The 20654-nt window shown below is 41.5% G+C and overlaps 2 protein-coding genes across 3 annotated transcripts in view; both read left to right on the top strand.

Annotated features, from left to right (window-relative positions):
• The first annotated feature begins 16379 nt into the window (after positions 1-16379).
• GGCT (gamma-glutamylcyclotransferase) overlaps positions 16380-20654 on the top strand; it is a 9590-nt gene continuing 5315 nt past the window's right edge. Inside the window, exon 1 of one of the 2 annotated variants that reach the window (XM_010829284.1) lies at positions 16380-16784. In XM_010829284.1, the coding sequence (XP_010827586.1) occupies positions 16644-16784 (141 nt within the window). In that variant the 5' untranslated portion in view covers positions 16380-16643. The remainder of the gene's footprint in view (positions 16785-20654) is intronic. The other variant, XM_010829291.1, reaches the window with a different exon arrangement.
• NOD1 (nucleotide-binding oligomerization domain containing 1) overlaps positions 16746-20654 on the top strand; it is a 110652-nt gene continuing 106743 nt past the window's right edge. Inside the window, exon 1 of the mRNA XM_010829264.1 lies at positions 16746-16784. The gene's annotated coding sequence lies outside the window, so the exon portion shown is untranslated. The remainder of the gene's footprint in view (positions 16785-20654) is intronic.

Consider the following 20654-nt stretch of genomic DNA (forward strand, 5'->3'; position numbering starts at 1 on the left):
TGACAATGAAGGAGAGCCAATGGAAGGGAAAGAGGAGAGCTTGCTCACAGGGATGTCTGACTTGAGAGTGGGGAGTTTCCAGGATAAGGCAATGAAATTAAAGAGCAGCAAGGAAATTTATTCTATCACATATTAAGTGCCATTGCCTTTAAGACATCGAGATTTCAGAAGTATTACACTGTGCATCTTTGAACTGATGAAATACAGCAAAATGCGGGCTGAAGAGGAAGCACTGGATTTGGAAATTAGGAAGTCATTGATTACTCCATTTTACTAAGTAAGTGCAGGCCTGGATAGTTGTGAGCTGGAGAAAATGGGAGTGAGGAAGTGTTTGCTGAGCACTACTTTACAGATGGGCATGTGTGATAAAGCCTCAATGAGGCAGGACATGAAGGAAGGTAATTTTTATATGAGGAAGAATTGAGCCTCTTTGAGAAGAAGCAACTGATGGAGAGGCAGAGATCAAAAGTCCACATGGAGCAGTATCAAGTAGATTAGTGGAGAACAGCACAACTATGCAGCCAGTCAGAGCTGGGCTTAAGTAGCCACTTTCCTACCTACGAGTGATCTGACACTGGACATCTCGATTAAACCTTCTGAACCCTGGTCTACTTGTTTGTAAAAGCAGGGTAATCATTCCCCTTCTTCATGGAGTTGTATATTTTATATTAAGTGAGATTATTCATTTAATGAAGTGTTTGACACTGCAGCCTAGACATAGTAAATGCTCAATAAACAGGACCTACTATTAAGAAGTTAATCAAGAACATAGTTGAGGGACTTCCCTGGTGGTTCAGTGGTTAAGACTCTGTGCTCTCAATGCGTGAGGGCCCAGGTTCAAGTCCCTAGTTGGGAAACTAGATCCTGCACGCTGCAACTAAGACCCAGCAGAGCCAAAATAAAAAGACAGAAAAAAAAAAAAAAAACATTTTAAGAAAAGAAAGAACACGATCAGTTAGTGAAATGCAGGTGGGAAAGTATGGAATCAAGTTCATAGGTGGAGGAATTAGCCCTGAAAAGGAAGAGGGATCTCTCTGTGGAAGTTCTAAAAAATACTCATAAATTCTTTGATTTCCCCTTCCTTCAAAAAATGGAGCCTAATTAGCCTCCCCTTGAGTGTAGGCGGTACTTGGTGTATCACCTCTAATAGAATGCAGTGGGAGTGATGACGTGAAACTTTGAGAGTAAATTGTAAGAGGTGATGTAACGTCCATACTTGTTCTTTGGATTACTCAACCTGGGGAATGTTAGCTGGTATTTCATGAGAACATGAAAGCATTTCAGTGTAGAGGCCCATGTGGTAAGGGATTCCGGCCTTCTGCCAAGGGCCAGGTGAATGATCCATCTTGGAAATTGGTCTTCTAGCCCCAGTCAAGCTTTCACATGAGTAAAGCCCGAGCTGACATCTTGCCTGCAACTTCATGAAAGACCCTGAGCCAGGCTCTTCCAGTTAAGCTACTTCAAAATTCCCAATTCATGGGAACTGTGAGAAAATAAACATTCTTTTAAACTGTTAAATTTGGGGATAATTTGTTCTACAGCAAATGAACACATCCTCTTCCTCTGAGATAAGGAAAGTGGAGAATGATAGGTGAGGACTTGCATAATATGGAAAGGAGAAATGTAGATGTCTGATGGTCTCTATTTTCTCTTAAGGTTAAAATACAAAACATGTCATTTGCTGACCATAAGTTAGCCTCAGGAGACTGGTAAGGGATTGGAAGAACCAGGCAGAAAATAGGCAAGGGAATTGACCAGGAACTCAAGATTAATAATTTTCTTTCTTGTCTCTCTTCCTTCATGCCAAAACTGACCACAGAAATCACACTTGCTCTTGGGACTGGATCAGCCTCCATTCACCAAGTCTTCACCTCAAGTGTGAAACTCCAAGGCATCGCAGCCTGTCTGAACTAGCCCGGGAGACTGTCTGCCTGCCTGGGCAAACTGCTGATGAGTGAGTTCAGGGCTGAGGATGGCTCAGGCTTACCTTGGAAACATACTCCCTGCAGTCCAAAATGATTTTCAACAACTATATGGAACCTAGCACACTATTTACGAAGAGAGACAGAATATCGGAGGGAAATACTGAAAGAGAAAAAAAAAATAACAGGACTTAGGGATTCTGCAAAAAGCATATCACAGTAATGGGAAAACCCTACAGTCTTTTAAATATCTCATTTGTATTATTTTTTAGTCTTTGGTCCATTTTCCCTTCACCCCATCCTTTCTTGTTATTAGCATGGGAGCCCTGGCAATTTTCCTAATTTAGCCAGCTGTCTTTATTTCAGAACAGGGTGGAGCTTCAGCACATAGAAGAGACCAGGCTAGGACTGCCATCTCCCAGTTATACCACCTTATAGCTCTGGTCTCTTTAAACCCTAAAGGCCCACCAGGAATTGAACCACTGTGCCTCTAGCAGAATGACAGTTCCTGCTCTCCTTAGGAAGTTAACCTCTCTCTGTACTGATTCTGCCTGTAAATTGGGAAACTTAATTAAAACTGGTACCTTTTCTACATTACACAATAGAATCAATTTATTCATTTATCCTTAACTTGTTAACTCGGTTATTCAATTATTCAGCACCTCATTACTGAGTAGTCAGGGATGGGACAGCACATCCTAAGTGCTGGGAATGAAAAGATGAATACTGTGGTCTTGAATGTGTTAGTTGCTCAGTTGAATCTGACACTTTGTGACTCCATGGACTGCAGCCCCCACCAGCTCCTCTGTCCATGGAATTCTCCAGGCAAGCATACTGGAGTGGGCAGTCATTCTCTTCTCCAGGGGATCTTCCCAACCAGAGACTGAACCCAGGTCTCCTACATTACAGGCAGATTCTTTACCATCTGAGCCTGCTGGCACATAGTATTATTCAATAAATTTGTGTTCAACGAGTTATAGTTCCTACCCTCTGTGGGCATCCTAAGCTAGTAGAGGGAGGAAGTATATTAACAAATAATTAAAATGGTTTTAGTGCAACAGTAAAGACATAAATCCAGAATTATAGAGGGTTGTATCTACCTGGAGGTTAGGGATGGTTTGATAAAGCAAGTAACATTTGTTTGATTTTAAAGAACAAATAAGAGTTTTCCAGGAAAGAAGAGTAGGAAAAGTCTTTTTCAGGTAGCCCCAAACTCACAGGTCTTATTTTTAGCAGGAATCTTTTCACTCTAATCTAATTCTAATTTGCTAATGTAAATATCAACCAATATTTTGCTGGGTTTCAGTCTTTTGAGTTTATTTTTTATTTTGTTCCTTAGGCAGTGATAGGTTGGCAAAATTAGATGCAAAATAATTGTACAAAGGAGATTATTTTTAAGAGAGTGGATGAAATGAATTAATGGGAAAAACATATATTTTAAGTTTCTTCCTCGGAGATATCTTAATTTTGTATAGTTTCTAAGATAGATGGAAGACTGCTGCTGCTGCTAAGTTGCTTCAGTCGTGTCCGACTCTGTGCTGCCCAATGGACGGCAGACCACCAGGCTCCCCTATCCCTTGGATTCTCCAGGCAAGAACACTGGAGTGGGTTGCCATTTCCTTCTCCAATGCATGAAAGTGAAAAGTGAAAGTGAAGACGCTCAGTCGTGTCTGACTCTTCGAGACCCCGTGGACTGCAGCCTACCAGGCTCCTCTGTCCATGGGATTTTCCAGGCAAGAGTACTGCAGTGCGGTGCCATTGCCTTCTCCGAGATGGAAGACAGTCTTCCTAAAAATGGTCTCACAATTACCTCTAAACTTTCCTCTCTGACGCCTGGCTGAGAATGCAGCAAACATGCCTTGTTCTGTGCCAAACCAGTGGTTACTGCTATTTGCCCACTTTGGAGCCCCTCAGGAGCCCATCTGACAATACACACCAGATTGGCAGAAGGACTTGGAACCACCAAATATAATAATCGAATGTCATCATCAATTCATTAGTGATCACATGTATTGAGAAAAATTTTGCTTACCTGACAGCATGGAAAATCACAGTACACCAGGGAGGAGAACTTGCTAAGCCAACAGATCCCTTCCACATTGAAATTTAGAAAGAACCCTTAATGTGCTGCCAAAAACATGAATCAATACTGACACTTAGTAAAACATTTTAATGACTAAGCACAAACATTTTGTTTCAAGAAGCTACTGGCCTAACAGTACCTGCCGCTGTTACCAGTGCTAATTAATTTCCATGAAGTTGTCTAACCTGTTCTATCAAGACTTTAAACTGCTTTGACAATCTTAAAAGGATGAAGAAGGAGCAAAGTCAGTTGGGAGGGAAGTAGAGCCAAATCTTTTTCTACTTTTAATTGAGAATTCTGTATTCTATCACACCTGCACTCAGCCTTGAATGAAATTCTTATTTTCAACAGCTTGCAGCCATTACTGCATTTAATAGAGGTTGGTGGTTGATAAGTATTTTTATACATAACTGCAGTTTCAAGCTGATTCTCAGGTGTTTAATCAGCAAAGCCATGCAACATTTTGATGAGTCAGTCCCATGAGAAAAGGTTATCGCCTGCAGAGCCAGGCAGGGGTAAACCAGACCAGTAAGAAGATTTAGAGTCTTCCTTGCTAGCTAACATACTGTTACGGAACCCAGGTCCAGCAGCTTGCCACTCAAAAGCCATTAAAGAGGCCAGGTTTATGGAAAGGAAATTTTGCTTTGTTTTGGAAGTAGGCAACCAAGGTTGAGGGGGGTGGGACGGTGGATGCCTGTCCAAAGGCCGACTCCCTCAACCCCTCCCATTGACAATCAGGGGGCAAGAACTTTTACAGACGAGGACGCTCTATGCAGAATCAGCACAGTTCAGTTCTGACAGTCATCTTGAAGTTGGTCATCAGTGGCCTGACCAGCATCATCTTGATTTTTTTAGGTACAGTTAATCTTCAGCTCCAGGGTCAGTTTGTGCCCATTTTCTTGAAGCCAGTTCTCAGAATTGTGGCAGTTTATGTCATGGCTACAGTCTGTTCATTATGTTAACTTCTTCGACCTGGTGGGGGTTTCAGTATCTATAAGATCAACTCACGGGATAATGGCTCAGATTATTATCTACAGTCCTTGAGACGGAACTAAAGGTCCTTGACTATGCTTAATGACATTATTATTAATTGGTCTCCTTTGACTATTTTCTGTTTGTATCTGCATTTTCTCACTTTTCTGATTAAACTTATTCTTTGGCTAAAGTTTTTCCACAGACAAAAGGCTGGTAGAGGGGATGGGGGACTGTGCAAGGATCATAGCATCCTGCTGTTTCAATATCACTACTTTAATCTTCCGTATAATCTATGATTTTATTTAATATGACTTTTCAAGAGTTGAACAATCATCCTAAACAGATCAGACTACTAACTCAGAACATTTCCCACACCCAGTACTATGCTTTCCACTTTAGAAGGGTTCTGTGACTGAGATACTTTGGGAAAGTCAGGAGCTCACAAGGTTTCTTTACTACAGGTGTCCTCACATTTCTTTGTGTGGTAGTAGACATCATGGACATTGAGGAAGAGATATAGAATATAGTGGTTTCTGGCTCATTTGACCACAGATGCTGTTTTTGAATGGAAGACCATCTTATGGGGGTCAATGTCTAACAGAGCAATACTTTGGGAAATGTTCCTGTTCAAATATGATTGTTATTCTTGAACACTCCACATTGTTAATAGAGCACCAGACATGCTAAGAAGGATACTCCAGGGAAGGGGCAGCATGATTAGTAATGACAGACTCCCTTTCTACAGCATCCACTGACTACCGACTAGGGACAAAGCCCTAGTCCCTTCTGGCACCAGCCCTTTCAGAAGAGAAAGGGTCTCGTATTCCTTGGGTGCAATACCTATGAGAACGGGAGTGATGTGTTAGGGAGACACATCAAATCCTTTAAACTCCTCATTCCTACTTTAAATCAAAGGAACCTGATGTCCAAATTACCTACCAACATTCTGCAGTTACTTCTTACAACCTCTAATCAGAAACCCTTGGAAATAAAGGTTTTTTTGTTTGTTTTTCTGCTTTTTTCTATTGAGGTGAAATTCACATAACATACAATTAACCATTTCAAAATGAACATTTCAGTGACATGTAATACATCTACAATGTTGTGCAACTACCACCTCTTTCTAGTTCCAAGACAGTTCCAAAATAAAACCTCATACCCATTAAGTTATTCCCCATTTCCGCCCACCCCGCAGCCTCACTCAGTAATCACCAATCTGCTTTCTGTTTCTGATTGAGGGCTTCCCTGATAGCTCAGTTGATAAAGAATCCACCTGCAATGCAGGAGACCCTGGTTCAATTCCTGGATTGGGAAGATCTGCTGGAGAAAGGATAGGCTACCTACTCCGGTATTCTTGGGCTTCCCTTGTGGCTCAGCTGGTAAAGAATTGTCCTGCTATACAGGAGACCTGGGTTCGATCCCTGGGTTGGGAAGATCCCCTGGAGAAGGGAAAGGCTACCCACTCCAGTATTCTGGCCTGAAGAATTCCATGAACTGTATAGTCCATGGGGTTGCAAAAGATAGGATATGACTGAGTGACTTTCACTTTCACCTGGCTATTTCACATAAATGGGATCATATAATATGTGACATTTTATGTCTGGCTTCTTTCAATTAACATAATCTTTTAAAACTTTACCCACATATGGCATGTGGATATAGTATTTACATAATTTCTTTTTATATCTGAAGGATTTCCTACAGTAGGGATACACCGTCATGTGCTTATCCTTGGTGGACTTGGGGTTTCTACCTTTTGATTATTGTAAACAGTACTGCTATGAGCATTCATGTAGAAGTATTTGAGGGACTGTTTTCGATTCATTTGGCTATGTGCATTGGAGTGGAATTGTGGGGTCATGGAAACAAAATTTCGCCACTCCAATTCTGTGGCACCCTAAGGCAAATCAAAAAGTTCATATGATTAGCTTGAGACATAGTTTTTAGGGCACTGGGAAAAGATGTATATAAAATGCACTACCCACAGGAAGCTTAGAGAATGACTTACTGAAGCAAGTTTCTTCTCTATACACAAAACATACCTATTTCTCCCATGAATACCGTTTGTTTTCAGTGAGCCATTTGAGTTTCTGTTACTCAGCTGTATAGAGCATCTGTTGTCTTCTCAGCCAATAAGCGTTCAACAAAGACAATAAGTAGAGATGCCTTTTGGTAGCTCTATTATTGGGATGTGTTGTACCCGTGTGAGAGTGGAAATAATAAAGAAGAAAAAAGGTTGACACCAGCACTAGATCAGCTCTTCTGGAAAGATTTTGAAATATCCAGACTTGTACTATAGTCAAGTAAACCAGCTTCACTTGCATATAGGTCTCTGAGAAAAGTTAATTGTCAATTAAATATTGTTGAATAGACTGAAAACATGAAATCCGAGAACATTAATTGAGCAGAGAACCCAAGCATAGTTCTCATTTTCCAAAAACGTTTCCAAACTCATAAACTAGGCCTCATTTCAAAGTCAGTCTTCTTATAAGGATGTTAAGAAAATATTGGCTCTCACCTAATTACTATGCATGATATTAAGAATTTGCTAAGTTTAAATTAATTTTAGGAAGAAAAGAATGAGGTCTATTACCAAGGGAAATATTGGGATTTTCATTTAAGTAAATCTACATTCTAAAATGTTATTACTTATATTACTTCTATTATTAACAATAAAAACATGCAACAAATTATTTTTAATTTTAATTTCAGATGAATTTAAGGTATTAAAAAAACAGGAACATATAAGCCAAGAAAATGAATATATTATGATGCAGTTTGTCAAACTTTAGTCAATTTTGAGAACGGTTCCTCTGGATCTAATACACTTATGGTAAATGACATGGAGATACTGCTGTATTTCCAGGTATTTCTAGTGTTTCCAGATACTGCTGTATTTCCAGGACCTTCTGAAAGTGATTTAAAGTTGGCAATGATATCTAACGGGTCATTGTCCTAGAACATACACGTGACCTTTTTCGGAGCCAGATTTTGGAAATATTCTGGTTCTTGTGTCCGCTGACATCTCAAAGAACAAGGAGGGAACATCGAGATAGGCACATGAGATTCTGCAGCTTTGAGGCCCGAAGAATGAGATCATATCCTTCCACAGAGTGAGGCTGATTTGATCTGACCTAATTATCTGATTGATGTGTTGAGAGGCAGACCTACTTGGATATGTATTTGCTTCATCAATTTTCTCTTTAGGCAATTTATTTAGTCCTCACCCTCTTTTTATCTTTGTGGCATGAGACCTTGAGATACTGACCTAAAATTTCATAAAATGTGAATTTAATAATATATGTAATTTTAAATAATAAAAGAAATACCAAAATACAGGCTCAAACATACAAAAAATGTAAAAGAATACACAATGAAAAGATGAAAGTTTTTTGTTCGACTTGCTCCCCTTCCAATGCCATTTTTCTTCCCACAGGCAAACACTGTTAATAGTTTGGTGAATGCCTTACAAAAGCATATAGTAATAGATAAAACTAGACATAGACCATTTTCCCAAGCACTAAATAATAAACTTTACTGTAACTACTTTTCAGGATTAATCTCAAAATAAGAATACAGATTATCAAATTATTGAGAAATTACTGCCTGCTGGGGTTTTATGGTCCTTTCCACCCCAAAAACATTTTAGAGTTAACATATTCTGACATACTTCTTGGTCATGTGCCAGATCATAAGCTCCTAGCAAGGAGACATAAATACCACCACAATTAATAAAATTTACATAGGATCTTATATGTTAAAGCATTAGTATACATTTTAAAATCTTAACTCAGAGCTGAAATGCCTCTCTGTAAATCAAGGAAAGCTGGAAACAAATCATAGAGAAAAAAAGATTGGGGAGCCTGTGCAAAGGGTAGAGGAGATTTTGACTCTGGTTCAATTAACCAGCAAGTATTCACTATTCATTTCTGCTGTGGTAAGCCCTGTAGGTATACAGAAATATACAGTGTGGTCCCTGCCTCCAGTGGGTTTACTATCACCTGAGAAATCAGACCAGCCAGACAGAATGAAATCAGATAAAAAATCTTGCACGAGAACTTGAACTTGATAGAGTTATAAACAGCAGGCAGCCTCTGAAGTCTACACAAAGGAGTGATACAATTAAAAAAATTAAAAGACTGTGTCTTCAGTCCCTTGCATGCCTTCATTTCCCTTCCATAATTACTGCCCCAGTTCATGTTTTCATGACTTTGGCTATTGCAGTGAACTTATATCCAGCATTCAGCCATCTCCCCATCCTACTCCCTCCCAATCCATCCTACACATAGCTACAAGACTGAGTTTCCAAAGGTGCAGAAGAGCCTCACTGGCTCAACTTGCTCATCCACTTTGAATAACATCCTGCTAATCAGTTTTAGTGTTATTATTTAAAGAAAAAAAACACTTGAAGGCAAAACATTTGCACATTGTGGCAAGTTTGAAGAGGCCAGTTTAAAAAGGCAGAATGTCTGCTGAGGAAGGGCAGCTGGATGCTTCAGTTCAGTCACTAAGTTGTGTCCTAGGCAAGGCCATTCAGGCCAGTAGAACTTCAGTGGGACAGACAGAGGGTCTGGGTCTCATGAAGCTGTCTCTTAGCTTGGTGGGCTAAGAAATTCTGTCTTGGCTCAGGGAGAAGATTCTCACAACCAGACTCAAGAGAGATCAATGTACACATCAGAAAGCCTATTTGTTGACATACAATGAGAACAGTAAGAGATAAACCAGATATCTGTGTTCATTGATCAAGCATTTTCTTCCACTAGGAAAATAAAAGCCACACGAGAAGGCTTCAAGTGTGAGTTTAGCATGTTTGAGGAACATCACGGGGGTCAGCTGGTTAGAGTGGAAAGATCAAGAGGAGGAGTGGTAGAAGATGAGATCGAGAGGTAGGCAATGGTCAGCTCGTGTAGCACCTTGAAGACCATGATAAGGAGTCTGGATTTTATTCTAAGAAGTCAAAAGCTATTGGGGTGTTTTAGGCAGGCATATGATGTGACTTCCCCGGTGGCTCAGACAGTAAAGCGTCTGCCTACAATGAGGGAGACCCGGGTTCGATCCCTGGGTCAGGAAGATCCCCTGGAGAAGGAAATGGCAACCCACTCCAGTATTCTTGCCTGGAAAATCCCATGGATGGAGGAGCCTGGTTGGCTACTGTCCATGGGGTCCCAAAGAGTTGGACATGACTGAGTGACTTCACTATCTACTATCTATGATGTGACTTATTTTTGATAGGATAATTCTGGGTGCTGAGTGGAGAATCAATTCCAAAAGAATAAAACTGACCATTAAGGGACAAGTAAGGAAGCTATTCCAGAAGTTTGACAAGAGCAGATGGTGGCTTTGGCCTAGGGTAGTGGTGGTAAAGGTAGAAAGGACTGATTTGTGTGTGTGTGTTTTATGGCAGATAGGATTAGAGTGCTGAGGGATTAGAGGTGTGATTCCATGCCCACCAAACAGCTTTCCAATTGAAATTTGTCTTTTTAGTAGATTTTCCTTCTGGAGAAAGAAGTACTGATCTGGGAACCAGGGATCTGGTTTTCCTGCTGATTCCAGTTTTCTACCCTGAGGATGTAAACTTGAGCCTGAAATGGTTAGGTTACTCTGTGGGTGCCGAGGCTGTAGATTGTAACATTCTTGAGCTGGTCTCAGGTAATCTCACCTTCCTTGTTCTCCAAACCAGTCTGGTAGTGAAGTAAACAATTCTTATTAAATGCGTATAGTTTATATGGAAAGCAGCATATTTAATTCCGTAATGATATTTTAGAGTATATCTTGAAGACTTCTATCTCCTTGGAGACCTAAAAGTATTTTGCTCTGCTGGTATTATTTTAAATAAATATGTATTATTGACCTGAAGTATAAAGAAATCATTATTTTTTTAAACAGAAGAAAAATCAAACAAAAGTTTAATAACAGGTATGCAAGGAAGAAGCCCAGGAAAACTAAATAACCACGAGAAATTATTATTAAGTATATGTGGTCCTAGGTTACACCGGAAGTATAAAATAAATATGAACCTCCAACAATTACAAAGATGTGGAATAATCAGTTATGGGCAAAGAATTCTATTCACTGCCTAAAACTCAATGAGTTCCCTTTGACTGATCTCTGCTCTCCTTTGAAACCTGTATGAATCAGTCAGGAGGATCTGTTACTACTGCCTTTGTTTCTGTCTTCTCTGCAGTCCCACGCTCCCCAGCCTCGCCCTGTGGCCATCATCACACACCTGAATCACTGCAACAGCTTCCTGGCTGGTTTCCCGGACTCTGATTTTCTGGGAGGGGGGATGGGGTAACGGTGTGAATCACGTGGGACAGCACGGAAGTGGGTTTGGGGGGTGGTGAGTAGTTCAATTTCAAGACAGCAATGGATTTATAGCAGGAAATGGGAGACAAGTCTGGAAGGAGATTAGCACAGTTGAGAAGGTCTTGGATTTGCACTCAAAGTTCAGATGATTTGGTGGTCATAGGGGAGATTTTTTTTTTTTTAACTTTTGAGCCAGTGAGGTGGGAAAACAATTCTATTTTTGTTTTTAATCTAAGACATTAGATTTTTAAAAATATGCTTTACCTTTACTGTATTTAGTAAATATTACAAAATACAAGAATGTTGCTCTAACACTAGAGCCCATAGTCAGTCGGACAGTCGTCATCTGCCTCATGAGACGCGAGGTAACCTGGGGGAGGGGCGGAGTGCTTTCCTGAGGAGGGGTTGACAGTGGCCCTAGCCCTCCTTCATTCACTTTCTGTGTCTGGTGATTTACTGTAATTTGCTTGGCTAAGTGGATTTCCAGAGAGCTAATTAATTATCACAAAGAAAATTTCTGCCTAGAACTAGCCTGAAGCTCTTACTAAAATTGCAAGCACAAGAAAAGAGTAAAGAAAGGCACCGAGCCGACATTTCTGACTTCTGGCACAAGCTCTTCATTCCGGACCTAACGATATAAAAATAATGATGATCTAATAAGATCTGACAAGATTAGCTAGAAAATGGAAATTTGCAGGACTATTTGAAATATGGATTTTTATCCACTATCTATAATTAACTTTGTCCCATGTGTATGTTTTACATTGATATGAGAGTTAAAAGTTACTTGTAAATTTTATATTTTATAGATATTATATATATATATACATGCTTAGTCGCTCAGTCGTGTCTGACTCTTTGCGACCCCATGGATGGTAACCCGCCAGGCACCTCTGTCCATGGGGATTCTCCAGGCAAAAATACTGGAGTGGGTTGCCATGCACTCCTCTATGGGATCTTCCCAACCCATGGATCAAACCCAGCTCTCCCACATTGCAGGCAGATTCTTTACCATCTGAGCCACCAGGGAAGCCTATCATATGTATAGCTTTATATATATTATTATATATAGTATATGTGCTCAAAAGTCTTAATGATACAATCAAAAACTTAAAGGCTACTGGATTAAAAGATGGCATTTGGAAGAAATCTGTCCTCATTTTCTTTATTATCAAGTAATTGAATACTAGTACTACTATTTCATAATATTCTTATAGATATGATAGATATTATACTTGAATAATAACCAGTTATATTTAGACCATGAGGGCTTTACAATTTGAGAAATTTGGGAAGGAATACCAAGTAATGACTCCAGAATCAGATTGCTTAGTCTCTTCAGTCATTGCTTCCTGGGGCAAGTTATTTAACCGACCACACCTCAGTTTCCTTGACTATAAAATGAGACATAGTAATTTCTGCATAGGGCCCTTTTCAGGATTAAGTGAGCTAATAGATGTAAAAGTTTAAACTGGCATACAATAAGCACTCATTGAATGTTAACTAATATTAACCAGGCTTTTGTTAAATTTGGGGTTTTTAAAGTGTGCTTTGCTTTTTTAAAAATTACATTTTTTACTTTAAAAAATTATTATTATTATTTTTTTGCCAGTACCAACTGCTTTCACCAGGAACAAAGATCCTCCTTCAAGTTTTTAATGAAGTATGGTTGATTTACAATGCTGGGTTAGTTTCAGGTGTACAGCAAAGTGATTCAGTCACTGATTCTTTTTCAGATTCTTGTAGGTTATTATAAGATATTGAGTATAGTTCTCTGTTCTATACAGTGTCTTCTTATTGGTTATCTGTTTTGGTTAAATCTGAGGGGCTTCCCTGGCAGTCCAGGGATTAAGATTCTGTTCTTCTACGGCAGGAGGCACAGTTTCCATCCCTGGGTGGAGAACTAAGATCCCTTGTGCTGCACAGCCACAAAATAAATAAGTAAACTGGAGAAAACAAACCCCCCTTGCTACCTACTGCCTCTTGTTGGCCAACAGGGGTCAGTACATGGCAACCTACATGGGAAAGCTAAATAAAATGCTTCACTGGGGCAAGAAAAGATTTTCAGTGTCTGAGGAAACATCCATGTTTAACTTCAGAAAATTTTCACAAACTGGTGTTGCGAAAAATCAGTCACGATAAAATTAAGCACTTAGAAGTATAGAAAGAGAAAAGAAGTCAAAATACTTTAAAAAATAATTAAATAATAAATATATTTCAAATGTTTAAAAGCAGTTTAAAATGCAGAAGGATGTTTTAAATGGTAGTACTCTGCAGCAGAGCCTTGGGAATTTATGGTGCAGTAGAGCACTATCTTGCCAAGAAAAGCAACTTTCTTACTGAAATGACCAAGTACGTATGTCAGGTTCTGCTGCCTTAATGTTTGGGGTGGGGGCAGGAGAGAGTATGAACCTTCCTATTTGCAGATTATATAACAATAAAGTTTATTATTGAATGCTCACTATGTCAAGTGCTTTACTTACATCACCATTTTTTTTTTTACTTTTTAACATGAAGATATTCAAATATATAGAAAATAATAAAATAAGCATCCATATACACACAGTTTAACGTTTAAGTTTCCACATTTTAATTTTTCTGAATTATTTTAAATACAGATAGCAAACATTTTACTCCTAAACACACCAATATATCATCTAAAAAGAGAAGTTTTTCTAAATAAACACAATGCCATTGTACGCATGCATGCTCAGTCGTGGTGACTCTTTTCGACCCTACTGACTATAGCCTGCAAGGCTCCTCTGTTCGTGGGATTTTTCCAGGCAAAAATCCTGGAGTGGATTGCCATTTCCTCCTCCTGGGGGATCTTTCCCACACAGGGATTGAACCTGTGTCTCCTGCGTTTCCTGCATTGGCAGGCAGATTCTTTACCACTGAGCCACCTGGGAAGCCCATAGTACTGTTAAAAAACAAAACAAACAACAAAACTGTCTAGTATCATCTAATTCTTTAGTCTCTATTCAAATTCTCCAATTGTCACAAAATATCTTTTATACCAGAACCAAGGACAAGCCATTGTATTATGTTTCTTAGGCTTCTTTTTATCTAAAACAGCCCTCCCTCAGTATTGCCTCCCTTCTTTTTTCTTTTTTTAAAGGCACTGAGTTAATTTAAGAGACTGAGCCATTTGTTCTATAGGATGTCTCGCCACTTGTTTTGGATTTTTTCTGATTGTTTGCTTCTATCCTTGTAGTTCCTGCTTGATTACTCTGAAGTTAAAGATTTTTGGAAACAGTGCTTCACAAATGATGCTGATGCTTCATATTGTATCACATCGGGAGATGCATAATGTAAGATTGGTCTAATTTTAGTAATGATAAAATTGACCTAGGTTAAGGTGGGAAGGAACCGGATTTCTCCACTGTCTTTACGGATTTCCCCTGATGACTGACACACAATCCCTGGCTCTATGTGAATATCCTGTTCCCTATCGCACTTTTACCTGTTGGTCTCATGATCCTGGTATGAATTAATCGTTTCATTAGGGACTGCAAAATGGTGAATTTCTAATTCTATCCTTCATTTTACATTATTTAGCTGGCATACTTTTGTAAAGGGAACTGTTTCCTCACCAACTGGGGCCATTTGGTTACCCTGAAATACATCTGCAACTAGAAAAGCAGGCTAAATGTTTATTTTCTTAGATTACCAGTTTTCAGAGTAAAGTTGGTGTAAAAGTCACTACCAGTAGTATGGCAGACAAAGTTTTTTTAAGTTTTTTTTCTTTTCTTTTTTAGATTCGTTTACTCTCGTGGGGAAATTAATTTTATGTTTGACATTTTAAATCAACTGCAGTTATTTGTGATGCTTAAATCATTCTAACTTTGGCCAGTGGGCATTCCTTCAAGTTGGCTTCTGTGTCCTTTTCAGAGAACTTCATTTTTTAATACCTCCTGATTTTCTGTCGCAAGATGTTCTGAGTGCTCCTCTTAACCCGGCATCAGCCAATTCTCCAAGGAACCCTGGTACCTTTTAGTGGAAAAGTGGTATTTAAAAATCAAAACCTGGGTGCCAAGGATAGTCATTACTTTAAGGCTCTGAGTTTATTATTAATTTTCATTTCAAAGTTTACAATATAGAGTTTGTATGTCATTGTTACTATACCTCTTTACATGGGAGCTTTTACCCCGATAACATTAACAAAATTACTTTTAATATTTATATCAACCCTATGAGATATGGGATCATATCTTACGTTTATAACTTGTTATCATAATTTGTTACAATCTCTATTTTAAAAGGAGACACCAGAGACAAGAGGTGTCCAAGGTTCAGTTCAGTCATTCAGTCGTGTCCGACTCTTTGTGACCCCATGGACTGCAGCATGCAGTCCTGTCCATCACCAACTCCCCGAGCTTGCTCAAACTCATGTCCATCGTTACACGTCCAGTAAACAGCACATCCAAGTAAACAGCAAATAAACTTTACACGTGCGAGATTACACGTCCAGTAAACAGCAGCGTCGGGCTTTGAGGCCCTCATGTACCTTCCATCAGGGAAGGAAGACCCTGACTCTCAGAGGAGCTTTCCCAGGAGGCCAAGGATCCTTAGAAAAGGTAATCAGGTAGATAATCAGGGATGCTGTTCAAACTCGTGTGTCAGATTCTTTGCGACCCCATGGACTGCAGCACACCAGGCTTCCCTGTCCTTCACTATCTCCCGGGGTTTGCTCTAGTGCGAGGTCTTATCCACTAAGCCCCCTGATCAGGGCTAGGGTGCAGGAACCAGCGAGTGGTGTGAACAGACCCCCTCCTCATTCCTCCAAACCCAAAGGGCGGGACCGGGCGAGCTGCCGGCAGGGGGACCGTTTGGTACATGGTCCGAGACGCTGTTTCACTTTAAATGGATCCCAAAGCTCCCTAAAGAGTACACACTGTCAGAGAACCACGCACGTTTTACCCAAATTGGAGAAAATCCGGCTGGGACCTGTGAGCTGCTAGAGCTCAGCAGAGGACCCGCCCCCGCATAGAGCCCCGCCCACCCGCCATTCAGAGAGAGTGTTGAACAGGGGGCGGGACAAATTAGGAGCAGGTCCAATGAGGAATCAGCCCCCGGTCAACTCAGGACCGAATATTACAAAGTCCGAGTTGCTAGCCTAGAGGAGGCGGTGAGTTGGCCAATCAGAGCGAGTAACTCACAGCGTTGGGTACTGGCAGCCAGTCAGAAGAGTGCTCGCAGGTGACTCGCCGGGCCCCAGCTTCCCGCCTTTCCCGTAACCTCTAAATCGGGGGCCCGGTGGTTCCTGGGTTAAGTTCTTCCGCCACGGAGCTGTATTTCTCGTCCTCTCTTTACGCTTGTACTACGGATCCCAGGCCTGTGCAGGCGTCTGGTGGGACATGGCGAACTTCGGCTGCGAGGACCTCCGGAGTCAGGATGGGGAGAGTTTTCTCTACTTTGCCTATGGCAGCAACCTGCTGACGGAGCGGATCCACCTCCGAAACCCCTCCGCCGTGTTCTACAGCGTAGCCCGCTTGCAGGTCAGTGCTCTCCGCCTGGCCCCCGAGATGTCCTCTGCCCTTTCTGCAGACAAAGGGGGCAGGATTTTGAGAACTCACTTTCTCAGGGCCGCTTGTCGTCAGCATTGGTCTGGGAATGCAGCTCTCTCTGCTCAAAGTACATCAGGGTTCCCTGCACGACCCTTCCCCCACGGGTCCCTCTCGCCCTCTCTCAGCCCTCTGCTTGATCCTGGCTGTGATGTGCTACTCTGGCTCCTGTGCCTCCCAGGCTGCCCTGAGCTCGCCCTCCTGACGTTCCCACCAGCTGCTCATTCTGCCCAGCTCCCGATGCCTCTCCCTTGGCCACTGACTTAGGGACATCATCACAGAATCCACTCGGTTGGTCCCTCTGAGAAGTCTTCTCTGACCCAAGCCAAGGAATCAGTTGCTTTCTGTTCTACCTTTGCTCCAGGACTTGTCACCTAGTTTTGTAAAAATCCGTTTACCAACCTTTTGCTCTCGACCTGAGGGGTCCTGCAAGCTGGGGCTGTGTCTCATTCATAGTAAGGGCTGTGCTCACTTAAGTCTAATGGCTAGATGAACCTTCACTTGCCTTGGTAAGAATCATAGCTCTTAGTACATTTATTCATTTAGTTCATATTCTTCCAGCACTTACCTGGAGATACAAAGATGACTGAGTAAAGCTAGCTGCTTTCAGGACCTCCCGATCTGTAGGAGAGACAGGCAAACAAATTACCTACAGAGCCTTTTGACACTGTTGGACCAGACAGACATGGTCTCTGCTATCATTGGTCGGGTTCTTAGTTGCAAGCAACAGAAGTAGCTGATTTAAGCAGAAAAAGAATGTGTTGAAAGGCTGTTGAACAGCTCACAGAATGACCAGGAAGGTAGGACCACAGAACTGACAAAACAGGCAGGCATAGAAGGGAAGCTATAAAATAGCCAGTATCGCAGATGGAAACAGCCCGGGAGGCCACTGTTGACTCACCCTTGAGCTTGGTAAACACGGACATTGTATCATGCATCACCCATTCTGGACCCTGCCTCTACTGTCACTGTATCTGGAAGCTCCTGAAACCCAAATACAGTTCCCACCCCCAGAGTGGAGTTTCTGCTCCCCTGTGTCACTGACTTCTAATTCAAAACCCTAGGTGGGTGTCCTAGGCTAAATCTTGGCCATATGCCCATGCCCTGACTCCAAGCAAAGCTAGGAGAACCAGTCTCTGGCATTTGAAACTTCAAAAACAGGAGTTGGGCTCTGAGCACTATCTACCCATCAAACTCATACGATAGGGAATTCCCCAAACATGGTAAAAAAACTTAGATGTTTATAGTTGGGATGCAGCAAAGAACTATCTAACAAATGATTATTCAGTCACAGGTATGGGTCAGTCTTAAAAGGAGATGAATCGTACCTTGCTCTGTTTTGCTCTGAACCTAAAACTGCTCTGAAAAGAGTGGGAAAAAAAATTGTTTTAAGGAAGCATTGAAGGTGCTATGGGAGTATGTGACTTAGGGATCTGACCTAACTGGGATGTTCAGTAAAGCCATACCTGAAAATGTAACTTAAGCTGAAATCTGAATGACTGGTGAGGGGAGAAGCAAATGGAACAGCAGGGACAAAAGATTTCAGGAGAGAAAACAGCTGGGTCTTCTAGCTAGTGTGGCTAGAATTTAATGTGTAAGGAGGATATGGCATGAAGCGTAGAGAGGCAGGGAAGGGCCACATGTTACAGGACCCCAGAGGCCAATGAAGACTTGGATCTTTATCTTGAGAGCAACAGTGAGAAGACCTCTGCCAAATTTAAGCAAACGAAATATCAGGTTTACATCTTTGAAAGCTTATTCTGGTTGCTGTGGAAAGTACTTTGGAGGGGTAGGGGCAACCTACCAACAGGGCTTTTGGAAGTGGATGTGGGAGCGCAGTTAGAAAGCTTTTGTAGCGGTCACTTACTGAAGCTAATGGTACCTTGGAGTGGTAGCCAGGACAGGTAGATGGTTTTTGGGGGTGTTGAGGAGAGAACACTGTTAGGCTTTGGTGCTTGATTGTGAACTGAAGAGTAGATAATGGTTTTTGATGCAACAGAGTGGATGATAGTGATATTTGTTAAAGAGAAAAAAAAAAGAGGATCAGTTTGGGAGGGAACATCAAGCTCAGTTTGGGCATACAGTTGGCCCTTAAACAATGCCAGGGTTAGTGGTTGCCACCCTTTGCTGAGCCGAAAATCTGAGAACTGCCATCTCTGCCTCAAAAACAGAGGAATGGATAAATGACTCACCCAAGGGCAGGAAGTTGAAGAGGTTTGGATAGAATCAGGATTTAGACCCTAGTTCCTTTGACACATATTCTCTATTTCAGTCTCTAATCGAACACAAACTTTCCCCCATACTTCGTTACTTTGATGATCTGAAAATTGAAAAAAATTCACAGATAAGTAGACCTGTGCAGTTCAAACCCATGTTGTTCAAGGGTCAGCTGTACTGAGTTTGAGATGCTTGTTGTATACCCAAGTGAGCAGAAAAATATTAGTGAACATTAATGAAGTACTTGGGCTTCCCTGGTAGCTCAGCTGGTAAAGAATCTGCCTGCAATGCAGGGGACTGCAATGCAGTTCGATTCCTGGGTGAGGAAGATCCCCTTGAGACAGATTAGGCTATCCAATCCAGTATTCTCAGGCTTCCCTGGTGGCTCAGTCACTAAAGAATCTGTCTGAGTGCAGGAGACCTGGGTTCGATCCCTGGGTTGGGAAGATCCCCTGGAGAAGGACATGGCAAGCCACTCTAGTATTCTTGCCTGTGAAATCCTAGACAGAGAAGCCTGGTGGGCTGCAATCCATGGGGTTGCAAAGAGTCAGACACGACTGAGCGACTAAGCACAACACAGCACATGAAGTACTTACTATGTTCTAAGCACTTTCAAAGTCAAGAGAGAGACCTGAGCTGGATAAAAGACAGTTGGAATATTGGATGGTATTTGAAGCCATTGGAGGGTATGATTTTGTCTTGAGCAAACTGCTGAGAAAGGGCCTAAACTGAGACTTTTAGAAACTCCAACAGTTAAAAACTAGATAGTGGAGGAGGAGTTGGTAAAGGGAATTGAGATCAAGAAACAGCTGAAAGGAAAGGAGGCAGATCAAGACAGTGTGGATAACTATGTCAGAAACATCTGAGAAGTGGAGCAAGATGAGGAATAAAAATTGTCTGTGGGATTTAAAAGTATATCAGTTCAGTTCAGTTCAGTCACTCAGTTGTGTCCGACTCTTTTCGACTCCATGGACTGCAGCACACCAGGCCTCCCTGTCCATCACCAACTTCCGGAGCTTACTCAAACTCATGTCCATTGAGTGGGTGATACCATCCAACAATCTCATCCTCTGTTGTCCCCTTCTCCTCCCACCTTCAATCTTTCCCAGCATCAGGTCTTTTCAAATGAGTCAGTTCTTTGCATCAGGTGGCCAAAGCATTGATGTTCAGCTTCAACATCAGTCCTTCCGATGAATATTCAGGACTGATTTCCATTAGGATGGACTGGTTGGATCTCCTTGCTGTCCAAGGACTCTCAAGAGTCTTCCCCAACACCACATTTCAAAAGCATCAATTCTTTGGCGCTCAGCTTTCTTTCTAGTCCAACTCTCACATCCGTAGATGACTACTGGAAAAACCATAGCCTTGACTAGACAGACCTTTGTTGGCAAAGTGATGGCTCTGCCTTTTAATATGCTGTCAGAGTTGACTCATTGGAAAAGACCCTGATGTGCTAGGAGGGATTGGGGGCAGGAGGAGAAGGCGACGACAGAGGATGAGATGGCTGGATGGCATCACCGACTCGATGGACATGAGTTTGAGTGAACTCCAAGAGTTGGTGATGGACAGGGAGGCCTGGCATGCTGC

This window comes from Bison bison, unplaced genomic scaffold (assembly GCF_000754665.1).
Source record: "Bison bison bison isolate TAMUID 2011002044 unplaced genomic scaffold, Bison_UMD1.0 scf7180017858770, whole genome shotgun sequence".
Lineage (NCBI taxonomy): Eukaryota > Metazoa > Chordata > Mammalia > Artiodactyla > Bovidae > Bison > Bison bison.